This window comes from Ursus americanus, chromosome 32, assembly GCF_024610735.1.
Source record: "Ursus americanus isolate L20-20 chromosome 32, mUrsAme1.1.p, whole genome shotgun sequence".
NCBI classification, from domain to species: domain Eukaryota; kingdom Metazoa; phylum Chordata; class Mammalia; order Carnivora; family Ursidae; genus Ursus; species Ursus americanus.
This window is the reverse complement of record NC_142158.1, coordinates 31,073,740-31,086,421: the sequence shown is the minus strand read 5'-3', so window position 1 is coordinate 31,086,421 and position 12,682 is coordinate 31,073,740. Positions and strand designations below refer to the sequence as shown.

The 12,682-nt window shown below is 40.0% G+C and overlaps 1 protein-coding gene across 1 annotated transcript in view; it reads left to right on the top strand.

Annotated features, from left to right (window-relative positions):
• SLC26A8 (solute carrier family 26 member 8) overlaps positions 1-4,050 on the top strand; it is a 75,875-nt gene extending 71,825 nt beyond the window's left edge. The window contains exon 19 of the mRNA XM_045772062.2: positions 3,607-4,050. Coding sequence (XP_045628018.2) covers positions 3,607-4,050 — 444 coding nt within the window. The remainder of the gene's footprint in view (positions 1-3,606) is intronic.
• The last annotated feature ends 8,632 nt before the right edge of the window (positions 4,051-12,682 follow it).

Here is a 12,682-nt window from a genome sequence, read left to right as displayed (position 1 = left end):
GGAGATTTCCTGCAGCTCTCAAACTTTAGTATGCATCAGAATCACCAAAATAGGGGCGCCTGGATGGCGTAGTGGTTAAGCATCTGTCTTCAGCTCAGGGTGTGATCCCGGCGTTCCGGGATCGAGCCCCACATCAGGCTTCTCCACTAGGAGCCTGCTTCTTCCTCTCCCACTCCCCTGCTTGTGTTCCCTCTCTCGCTGACTGTCTCTCTCTGTCTAATAAATAAATAAATAAATCTTTAAAAAAAAGAAAAAGAATCACCAAAATATGCTGTTAAAACACAGACTGCTGGACCCCCCTGGACCCCATATCTCCTGAATTTCTGATTCAGAGGGTCTGGGGTAGGGCCTGAGTATTTGCACTGCTAACAAGTACTGGTTAATGCTGATACTACTGATACAGAAGCCACACTTGGGGAACTACTGCCTTAGAGATTCAACGTCCGTTTTTCACTATCAAAGTCTAGTGTGCCTGGTGATCTTTGGATGTGTGCCAAACATTGTATTTAGAAAATGTTTATAAGGGCGCCTGGGTGGCGCAGTCGTTAAGCGTCTGCCTTCGGCTCAGGGTGTGATCCCAGGGTCCTGGGATCGAGCCCCACATCAGGCTCCCTGCTGGGAGCCTGTTCTTCCTCTCCCACTCCCCCTGTTTCTGTTCCCTGTCTTGCTGGCGGTCTGGTCTCTCTGTCAAATAAATAAATAAAATCTTTAAAAAAAAAAAAAGAAAAGAAAAGAAAATGTTTATAAAAATAATTTGAGGCCCAGGATGATATTTTTCTTCTCGAAAGAATTTAATTGTTTCGCCAGGTACCTGGAACACACGGGGTAACTGAGCTGATTTCAGGACTTGAGGTGTTCTAGGCCGTCCGGATGACCCACAGCCCAGGCATAATCCATGGGAAGGTGCGCTGCAGCCCCCCCTTGGCAGACCCTGGAATGAAACTTTGGCAACTCTTAAGCCCTTAAAATTGTCAAAAGCACTGTTCTGTATATATGGGTCACTTTGAGATCATCACCTCTACAAAACTCATCCCAGATGCCAGACTCACCTCTGCAGATTTTCACCTTTTCCAAATCTTGCCTGGTAGTTCTTCATGATCTTTGTTACTTTTATAGTGTCTTCAAGCAGAAGTTTTAAAATATTTTACCCAGCTCTTGCGGCTGTCCTCAGTAGGAGGTCTGAATTATGTAGTCTGCCTTTACTATAAGTGGAATTTTCTCTATTTTATTTATAATTATGATATACTTGGCAGATTTGCTTTACATATTACGTTGCCTTTCCTATATTAACCTTTTCTTATTTTCCACTTGCCTTTGGTTTAGAATGTCATCTCACTTAGGAAGTAAATTAATCATTTGTATTTTCTTCTAGATTTTTAAATTTTAAGTATTTGTATATTATACCCTTAAATCTAGTTAGGATGTATTTCCGTGTATGGTGTTAAAGAGTAATCTCTATTTTTTACCCGTACAGCTAACCATTCCTGGCTAACTCCTCTATTGGATAAACTGTCTTTCCTCCACTGATTAGAAATGCTATTTTTATAAAATATTACATTCTTATGAAAACTAAAGTCTATTTCCAGCTTAGGGTTTTCGTTGTTGAGTATAGCTTCAATACAGCTTTGTAATACATTTAGCATTTGGTTAAGAAGCCATGTGTCACCAGTGCTCTATTTCAAACTCTGCTAAGTCATTCTCACCAATTTATTCTTCCAAACAAACTTTTAAATCTTTTGTCAGCACCCCGCCCCACCCGAAAAGAATTCCATTGGAATTCTCATTAGAATTACATTAAAAATATAAAATAATTTGACAATTGATATCTTTACAGTATGTGTTCTTCTTATCTAAGAACATAGGCTGTCTTCACACTTATTCAGTCTTTTTAAATATTGCATTCATAGCAAGGTTTTGTGATTTTTTTTACACAGACAAGTTCTAAATACTTGATACTTTGTTTTATACTTTTATTGATTTTTAAAATGAACATTCTTTTTCATTATATTTTCTACCTGGCCATTTCTAGACTACAGGAAACCTATTGATTTGTATAAAATTATTTGGCCACCTTTGTCAATCCTTTTATTAGTCCTAAAAGTTTTTGCTGTTAATGCTCTTGAGTTTTCTAGATAGAAAAATATTTTCTACAAATAATATAAACACACCTTATTTTCCAATTGTCAAAATTCTTATTTCAGTATCATATATTATGGCATTAGCTAGATCCCCCAGAACAATGTAAGTGATAATGGGCTGTCTTGTCTTACTCCTGAATTTTATGAGAAAAACTTCTTATGTATCTCTATTAAGGATAGTGGTAACAGTTGGCATAAGATAGAATTATATTTATACCATCTTTAAAAAGTATTCTTCTAGTTTATTAACATCCTTATCAGGACTTATACTAAGACTTGGTATTGAATATGTCAAATTTTTTTCCGGCATCTAAGCTAGGGAACTTAGGAGAGGACCAAATTCTACTTCGGATGTATTAAATTCAAGATGCTTGTTAAACATCCAAGTAGAGATATCAGAATGGAAATGGGTATATGAACGAACAGATCAGGGGAAGGGTTATAACCAAAAAGTCATTGGCACATAGATGATAATGAAAATTATGGGACTAAATAAAATTGCCTATGGAAGGAGTGTAGGTGCAGAAGAGAAGGTCCCAGGATCGAGCCCTGGGGCTTGCCAACATTTAGAAGTCCAAAAAAAGTAAGGAGACAACGAATAGACCAGAAAGAAGCAACCAGGAAGGAAGCAGGTAAAGCAAAAGAGTGTCATATGGTGGAAGAGAAAAAATTGTTTCAGGAGAGATGAAAATCATTAATTCTATGGAATGCTGCTACAAAGCTGATTCACCAAGCCTGTGGGGCATCTGCTATGTGAAAGGCTCAGTGCCCGGTACTCAGAAACCAGGCACTGCCTTACCTCAAGGAGCTTAGAGTCTCATAGGGGAAATAAATTTGTAAATAAATAAGGCAATGCATTATGTGCTAGAGGTGTGCGTGAGGTATAGTCGGAACACAAAGGATCCCAGTTGGTCATCTTTGAATTTGGAATGGTGAACAAGTGTATGTGGACAAGGTAGAGAAGGACAAAGCAGGCACAGGGAGCAGCATGAGCAGAGGTAAGCAGAAGTCAGACATCTTTGGTTATATTTAAGGCTAGAGCAAAGGGTAGAGACTACAGATGTGGGTAAAGCTGAAGAAGATGGCAAGAGGCAAGGTCACAAAGGGCCTTACGTCCCCTGCCAAAATTACACTGGGGGTTGGAAAGGCAAGTAAGATCAAGAAGACAAGATGTTTCAGAATGCTGCCAAGACCACTGCTGTTTCAATGGTTGACCATGAAATCCAGGCTAGCTAGGAAAGCCAAAGAAATCAGAAGTTATGGATTGACAGAGCCTGAAGAATAGGGAGTAAACAAGGAACCAGAGGGTGCAAAGATGAAAAGCAGATGTGAGCCAGAAATATTATCTACTTTGCCCGGAACTCATGATTTCTCGTATCTTAAGTCCTATTGTACTCTGAAATTCCTTGACTGTTTAAAAGTTAAACTTAATTGGAAATGTTAACCCTTCTCATTGTGTGTATTTTAGAATGGAGAGTCAGGACTTAAAATGAGCGACAGTCTTCTAGAAGTCTCCAAAAACATAAATCCAGACTACACCATGATTCGGGAACCAATGACAGAGGAGGAGTCAGAGCTAGACCTGGAGCTGCAGCCCACACTGCGGTCAGAACAAGAGCCTGAGCTGGATCTAGAGCTGGACCTGGATCACGAGATGGAGCCTGAGTCAGAGTTAGAGCCTGAATCTGAGCTAGAGCCCGAACCAGAGCTAGAGCCTGAGTTGGGGCTCCAGCCTGAGCCCAAACCCAGACCAAGGGCTCAGACTTATCCTCGGCAGCAGTACTGGCCTCTGTATCAGTCTACGCCTCCCAGCTCCCCAAGTCAGGATCAGGCTAGGGCACAGTCATTGGAGAGGAGGCGTCAAATTAGGAATTCATATTCACCCAAGGGCAATAAAACCGTGGATCCTTAGGAAGTGAGCTGGAACAAGGAGTCAGATTCCCTTGGCAAATCCTCCTCACCCAAATGGGTTCACTTGGTCAGAAGACCTAGACTACTTACAAACCAGCAATACTTGTTTTGGGACCTCCTCCAACTGCTGGCCTCGTGCATGCTCAGCAGTGGGACCTCACTCCCAGATCACAGTACTAAATACCAAGAATTATCTCTGAATTCCCTGTCTAGGCTTACCTCATTTCATCTTCAGCAGATATTCTAGTGAAAGATTTCCTTCTTTGCATACCCCATACCTCTGGGGATATTGTCCAACCATTTCTAACTTACTCCTCTGTTTCCCTTTCTCCAAAGAGATGAGGCTCCAATAAAATATATGACTCTAGTTACATTTGGACCCTTCCTGCATCTTTCCCTTCTCTGTATTCCGTATGCCGAAGGAAACGTTGGGTGGGAGAAATTCCAGAAGTGGGTGGACGTGATGAAAAAGAGATGAGCAAGAAAAGGAAAAACTGGGTAGCACTTGAATTTTATATGCCAGGTATCTTCACTGCACTCAGGGTGGAAATTCTGAAATAGGTAGGTTAAGCTAGGCCAGCCCGTGAGGCTTGTAGTACAAGGAATTGTTAGGCCGGAAACAATTTTGCCATCACTCCCAGGTCAGGATCTTATCCTACCACTGTTTCAGAAGACCAGTCAGCTGTACCAACTGATGAGAATGTTAGCTCTGTAGAGCTCTCTTTGGTATTCAGATTGACATTCACCACTGCTGCTTTCTTACAAGTTTTTAAGATACAAACAATCTCAAATCTGATTCTCGGTGGGCCAAACTTAAAGTCTGTGACAGACACAAACCTCTTAGGAATTAGAAAAGTCATTCCTTACCAGTTTGGTCCAAATCCATGCAAAAAATTCCCCACTCCCCTGTTAAAAAATATCTAGTATTAAGCTGTAAGCAGAAGAGAAATAATGGACCTCCGGGCAAAGTTATATGGAATCCTGAATTTTCCACTCGATAAACAAGATTCCTCTACTTGGGTACTCCATTTCTCTCATCTGTTAGATGAAAGAAATTCTTGTTAAAATATAGATATCTCTTTTCATAGAGATGACCTGTGCAATCACTCATTCTATATTCACTAAGTGTCTGCTCCACGCACACCCCAAACTGCGGGGTAGATAGAACAATATTAGCCCTACTTTATGTGCATAAACTGAGACTCAGATAAGTTTTGTAACTAGCTCGAGGTACCCTAAAAAGGATGGGAGCCCACATCACAAGCCTCATTTGTTCATGTTTACTCACTGCATTTATTGAACTCCTACTAAATGCCAGGTACTGTCCCAAGTGCTGAAGATACGAGATGAGCAGAATAGATGATAAAAATAATTACAAATTGTGATAAATACTTTGCAGGTAAAATACAGTAAAGTCTGAGGGCCTGCACCTGTCTCGGGTGTCAAGGAAGTCCTCCCCATGGCCATGACCTGTGACCTGGCACCTGAAGGATGAGTTGGAGTTAGGCCTAAACCAAGTTCCAATGACTGCGAGGAGGGCAGAGCCAAATGGGGGACCAAGAGTGGTAACCATGAGTAAGTACAAAAGCTAGGCACCCAGGAACACAGCCAGATGGAGTCTAGTGGTACTTGCTATGGCACCAAGGACTTAACCAGAAACTGGGTCAAACTCGGAATGAATTGTCAAGGTGGCAGGGACAGGCGCAGAAGTTTGTCAAAACCAAGAAAATATTTCACACTTCAAACAGGAGACTAGAAAGTACATGGAGAGCCCAGTTTCTGCAGGCTGCCGCCCTCTCACACCAGCTGCCTTGTATTGCCCACATTTCCATCAGAAGAAGGTCTTTAAACATGGAATCAGTGGCTTCTGACACTTGAGCAAAAGTGGTAGAGTTTAGACTCTGGTCCTTTCTGCTGCAAGTGCAACATAGCCAAATCTTGGCTTTGGTGCATGACCCCGGAAGGACCCAACTAGATGCTTGGATGACAGTCTATCTTTAACATCCATCCTTTCCCAACGTAGTGAGATAAATAAAAATAGTTAATTGATTGTTAATAGTACAGCATTCAAGAAAATGCAAACTGAGTAACAATTCGAAGCCTGAGTCTTCTTCCAAAATGCAAATCACCTGAATTTCTAAGATATTTCAAACCTCATAAAATAGTACAGTTTGGGTTGCTTAGCTCACTTTTCATAGCATGGCCATCATTGCAGCTTTTATCTTCAAGGAGAGACTAGAGAAAAATGCTAAAGACTGAAAAACCAGTACAGACTGAATCCAAAAGTGTGTCTTAGCACAAAGTTTTCTCCACTACTGAAAAAAAAATACCTCAAAGCAGCTTATGGTCTACAGTAAATGCGGGTTGGGGTGTGATTTTTAAATGTAAAGAACTAAGTTGAATCACTAGACCTGCAGAAAAGTAGGTCTAGAAAAGAAACTGATCAAAACAGGTAATCTTCGCTGTATCTAAGTATGTTAAATGCCACACAGCCCAATGAATGGTGACCTGAAGTCTCACCCATATCTGATTTAGATATTTAGATGAGACTTTGGACTTAGACCTTTGAGTTGATGACATGTGAGAAGGACAGGAATTTTGTCCTGTGATTAGATCACCCTTATAATTATTAATGGGATTAGTGTCCTTACAAAAGAGGCCTCAGAGAGATCCCTCCCGCTTTCCACCACCACCTCCCTTCCGCAGCAAGAAGAGCGCCATCTATGAATCAGGAAGTGGGTTCTCACCAGACACCAAATCTGCCAACATTCTCACCGTGGACTTTCCAAGCTCCAGAACAGGGAGAAATAAATTTCTGTTGTTTATAAGCTGGCAGTCTGTGGTATCTTGTTATAACTGCCCCAATAGACTGGACACCATGGCATAAGGATAAAAGGAAGAATAAAATATGATTTTTGCCCTCAAGGAGCTCCCAAACTACAAACAGGCATTGTGGGAGGGAGTGTCATAGACTCCTAAATGAAAAGGTGATAATGAGAGGGAAAGTACTATGGAAATAGGGATGACAAGAGAGGTTAGAAAGAATGCAGATCAGGGAAAACTACTGAGAAGAGATGGCATTTTGAGCTGGGCATAGAGAATATTAGGAATTGTCAACTATATTTAGATTAAAAAGCTTTTTTGGGAGGCGCCTGGGTGGCTCAGTCAGCTAGGCATCTGACTCTTGGTTTCAGCTCAGGTCATGATCTCATGGGTCGTGGGATCGAGCCCCAAGACAGGCTCCACGCTCAGCACAGAGTCTGCTTGTCCGTCTCTCGATGCCCCTCCCCCTCTCAAATTAATAAATATCTTTTTAAAAATACTTTTTTTGAAAAAAGAATACATAGGAATTATCTCATAAAAGAGGAAGTACACATTACAACTTAAGAAATGGTCTTGCCAAAAAGATTAAACCTGAATATTATCAATACTGCAGCTCTAACTGCCAATTACAGGAAATACAGGGGCCAGGAACATGTTAATCAGTGGAGTCCATCAGTGGAATCCAAAAAATTCAACAGGACAAATGAGCCAGTTCCTTCAACAAATACATTGAAAAACAAAAACAAAGAAGAATGAAAAAAATCTATAAATTCAGGGTCTTAAGGATGGAATGTGTGGACCTTGTTCGAATCTTGATTTGACCTAACTGGAAAAGAACATGAGAAAACTTCTGCTTCAGAGTAAAAAGTGACAGCACTACTCCCTCAGTATCAAGAAAAAAATGAACAAATTATGAAATATTTCAAAAGATATTGGAAAGTTGTAGAAGCCAAGAAGAGTAAAAGAACTCAAAGGTAAGAGAGAAAAGACTCCTTCTTAGGTAAGTTGAGATTATTGGCCATTTTTCTTCTTAAGGGTTATTTGCAGAATCTGGAATCAAGCTTTCCTTAGGCAGAGGGGCTCTGCCAGGAAAAAACAAAACTAATGAAGCTTTTGATGGCCACTTAAGTGGGTATGGCAAGTTGATTGGCTGAATGCCAGGACCACTCAGGAGGCTAGGGATCGTCCTGCAAAGGCAAAATGAAATCTACCAAGTCTCAAAGTACCTTCGTCTAGGAAACAAAGTCACTAGAGGAAGGGGCTTTTAATAAGCATACAAAAGATCTTGCCCTTGAGACATGTGAAGCCAGAGGTGGACTGAGTCTAACTAAAGCCATAACACAGCTCAATTTCCAATACAATTAGAATGATCAGTCCCTCGCTTTTTTGCCTAATGAGAAGTATGTAGCCTATGTGGGAAGAAATAACATTGACTTCAGTCTCTCTTTTTTGCTCGGCCTCCAGCATACAACTTTTAAAAACCACAAGGCATTTGAAGAGACAGGAAAAATGTCTGAAATTAAGGGGGAAAAAAAGTATAAGAGTGCCTGGATAGCTCAGTCAGTTAAGCGTCTGACTCTTGATCTCAGCTTAGGTCTTGATCTCAGGGTCATGAGTTCAAATCCTGCATTGGGTTCCATGCTGGGCATGGAGCATACTTAAAAAAAAGAAAAAGAAAGAAAATAAAATATACAATAGAAGCAGTCCCACAGATAATCCAGGTGTCACAGTTAGTGGGGAAAGACTTCAAAATAACTAGTATAAATATATTTGAGAAAGTGGAGTAAAAGATGGACAAAACGAATAAAATGAGTAATTTCAAAAGAATTATACTTGATAGAAAAAGAATCCAATGGACATTCTAGGACTGGAAAATGAACACTCATTGGACGTGTTCAGCAACAGACTGGACACAGCACAAGATGGGACTATATCACTCAAAGACAGCAAACACAATGGGGCGCCTAGGTGGCTCAGTCGTTAAGCATCTGCCTTCGGCTCAGGGCATGATCCCGGTGTTCTGGGATCAAGTCCCGCATCAGGCTTCTCTGCTGGGAGCCTGCTTCTCCCTCTCCCACTCCCCCTGCTGTGTTCCCTCTCTCGCTGGCTGTCTCTCTGTCAAATAAATAAATAAAATCTTAAAAAAAAAAAAAGACAGTAAACACAAGATTTTCAAGACGAAGTACATAGAGAAAAACATGGGAAAAACAGAAGAGAGCATTGAAAACATGTAACACATAGTCACATGGCCTGATGTATGTGTTACAGTAGTCCAAGAAAGAAGAGAATGGGGGAAGCACTGTTTGAAGATGTAATGACTGAGAATTTGCCCAACCATGAAAGACAGAAACTCAAAGATTCAAGAAGGTCAGCAAACCCAGAGCAAAATAGAAAGAAAACCAAGCACAGGCAGATCATAGCCAATGTGCTGAAAACCGAAGATGAACAGAAAATCTTAAAAGCAGCCAGAGAAAGAAGATACATACTTGCAGAAGTACAACAATAACACTGTTGGCTTTTTAACAGAATCAATGGAAAACCAGAAGATCAAAGGGTGACATCTTTTAAGTTCTGAAAGAAATGACAAATCTGCAGCCCTAAAATTCTGTACCCAAAATATCCTCCAAAAATGAAGAAAATGAAATAAGATTTTATTAGATGAGTAAATTGAGAGAATTCATTACTTACAGATTCACGTTAAAGTTCTTGAGGCTGGGGCACCTGGCTGGCTCAGTTGGTAGAGCAGGCAACTCTTGATCTCAGGGTCGTGAGTTCCAAACCCCATGTTGGGTATAGAGATTAGTTAAAAATAAAATCTTAAAAAAGAGAGAAAAGAGAAAGTTCTTCAGGCTGAAGGAAAATTACTGCAGGAGGAAGCTCAGAACTGTAAGAAGGAATGAAGAGCATTGGAAGGGCTATATTTGTGGGTACATATAAAAGAATACTGCTTGTGGTTGTTTAAAGCAATAATAATAACTATATCCTGTGCAGCTTATCACATTAAAGTATACTATATAACTACAAAAATAAAAAAGACAAGAGGGCAAATGGAGATAAGCTGTTCACAAAGTGGTAAAAAACTAATTTAAGGTAGATTATAAGTTGAAGATGCATATTATTATGTCCAGGGAAACTATTTTTTTTTAAAGATTGTATTTATTTACTTGACAGAGAGAGAGACAGCCAGCGAGAGAGGGAACACAAGCAGGGGGAGTGGGAGAGGAAGAAGCAGGCTCCCAGCGGAGGAGCCTGATGTGGGGCTCGATCCCACAACGCTGGGATCACGCCCTGAGCCAAAGGCAGATGCCCAACGACTGAGCCACCCCGGCGCCCCTCGGGAAACTATTAAAATAATAATGCAAAAAAGATATAATTAAAAATCAATAGAGAAGAGGTGAACCTGGGTGGCTCAGTCAGTTGGGCATCCGACTCTTGATTTCGGCTCAGGTCATGATCTCATTGTCCTGGGATCCAGCCTCACATCAGGCTCTGTGTTCAGCAGGGAGTTTGCTTGATTCTCTCTCTCCCTCTCCTTCTGCCCCTCCCTACTCTTGCACTCTCTCATGCTCTCTCTCTCTAAAAAAAAAAATAATAAATCTTAAAAAAAATTACTAGAGAAGATAAAAATACTTGATTAATCCAAAGGATCACTGGAATAAGAAAACAAAGAATATATGGGACAAGTAGAAAAGAAATAAATCCCAAGATGGCAGTCAAACTCAACTATACCCATAAACTAAATAAACTAAGTAGTCTAAGATACAGACTTTTTGAATGGATACTTTAAAAACCCAAATATATATATATATATATATATATATATATATATATATATATATATATATCACTGTAAATATAAATATGCAAATATATACAGAGTATAAGGATGGGAAAAACATAACAAGCAAATAGTAACCAAAAGAAAGCTGAGGTGGAAATGTTAATATCAGACAAAGGATAGTATAAGACAGAAAGTATTCCTAAAAGTTAAAGAGGGCCACTCCACAGTGATGAAAGATGAAAGGGTCAATGAAACACAACAACATAACAATCCTAACTTTGTGTGCACTTAATAACAGTTTCAAAATACATAAAGCTGGCTCAGTTGGTAGAGCATGGGCCTCTTGATCTCCAGATTGTGAGTTCAAGCCCCACTTTGGATGTAGAAATTACTTAAAAATAAAATCAGAAATAAACAAAATATGGGGTGCCTGGGTGGCTCAGTCGGTTAGGCATCTGCCTTCACCTCAGGTCATGATCTCAGGGTCCTGGGATCGAGTCCCACATCGGGTGGGGAGCCTGCTTCTCCCTCTGCCTGCCGCTCCCCCTGCTTGTACGCGCGCTCTCTCTCTGACAAATAAATAGAAAAAAATCTTAAAATAAATTGACAAAATATATAAATCAAAATGACAAAAATAAGAGGAGGAATAAACAAATCTCAGAGCACAGGTGGAGATTTTTAAATTTTTTTTTAAGATTTTATTTATTTGTCAGAGAGAGAGGGAACACAAGCAGGGGGAGTGGGAGAGGGAGAAGCAGGCTTCGTGCTGAGCAGGGAGCCCAATGCGGAGATCGATTCCAGAATCCTGGGATCATGACCCGAGCCAGAGGCAGACGCTTAACGACTGAGCCACCCAGGCGCCTCAAGTTGGAGATTTTTAACACAATTCTCTCAGTACAGAAAGGATTCTAAAGTCCTTGTATTTTTCAGGAAGAGGATAAAGATGGTGATTAAAGCCGTGTTTCAGATTAAATATGTATAGCAGTATTTTAAGGGTAACCACTAAAATAAAGTACGTAATTTTCAAACCAGTAAAGGGAAAAATGGGGGAGGAAGGACCCAATCAAAAAGGAAGGCAGCAAGAAAGGAGAAAAACATTTTTTTAAACAACCAATATGTGAGTGGGACACCAAGAAAAATATTGAGTTTTGCTCTTCTTTTCTTGAGTAAATCTCGAGTTCCCAGCCTATGGTAGGTGTTCAGAATACGTTTACTCGGGATGTTAAGCTTATTTATTCATTCACATGCCCAATCTTTTACTCTCTTATTCATCCATGCATGCATGGATCAAACATTCAAGATAGTCCTTGATCTCAAGGTATTTCTAATCTGAATGAGCATGAATAGAATAATAAATGACAACACTACAATGCGATCTGTACAAACCAAAACTTAAAAAAGAAGGAAGGAAGGAAGGAAGGAAGGAAGGAAGGAAGGAAGGAAGGAAAGAGAAAGAAGAAAGAAAGAAAGAAAGAAAGAAAGAAAGAAAGAAAGAAAGAAAGAAAGAAGAAAGAAAGAAAGAAAGAAAGAAAGAAAGAAAGAAAGAAAGAAAGAAGAAAGAAAGAAGAAAGAAAGAAAGAAAGAAAGAAAGAAAGAAAGAAAGAAAGAAAGAAAGAAAGAAAGAAAGGAGTAGGTACAGAGGGAGGAAGGAGAGAGACCAGGTTTTCCAGACTCCCATTCTTTTGGCTGCAGCCCATATTTTAAATCACAACACAATACACATACACACATATAACAGAGACAATAGTTCCAAGAAATAATACTTTCCCTCTTGTTACCTGATAGTCTTCAATATTTTCTGTTCTTTTCTATTTCTCTGAGTGTATGTGTGTTTTAATGGTCATGACCCGTCACATTTATTTCATGACTCACTAACTTAATCAAGATCCGTAGTTAGAAAAACTGTTCTCATGGTAGCTAAGCCTGAACTGAGTTCTACTTTACTGTTTAATTTTAAAATAGTAAAAATGGGGGCACCTGGGTGGCTCAGTCAGTTAGGCATCCGCCTTCAGCTCAGGTCATGATCTCA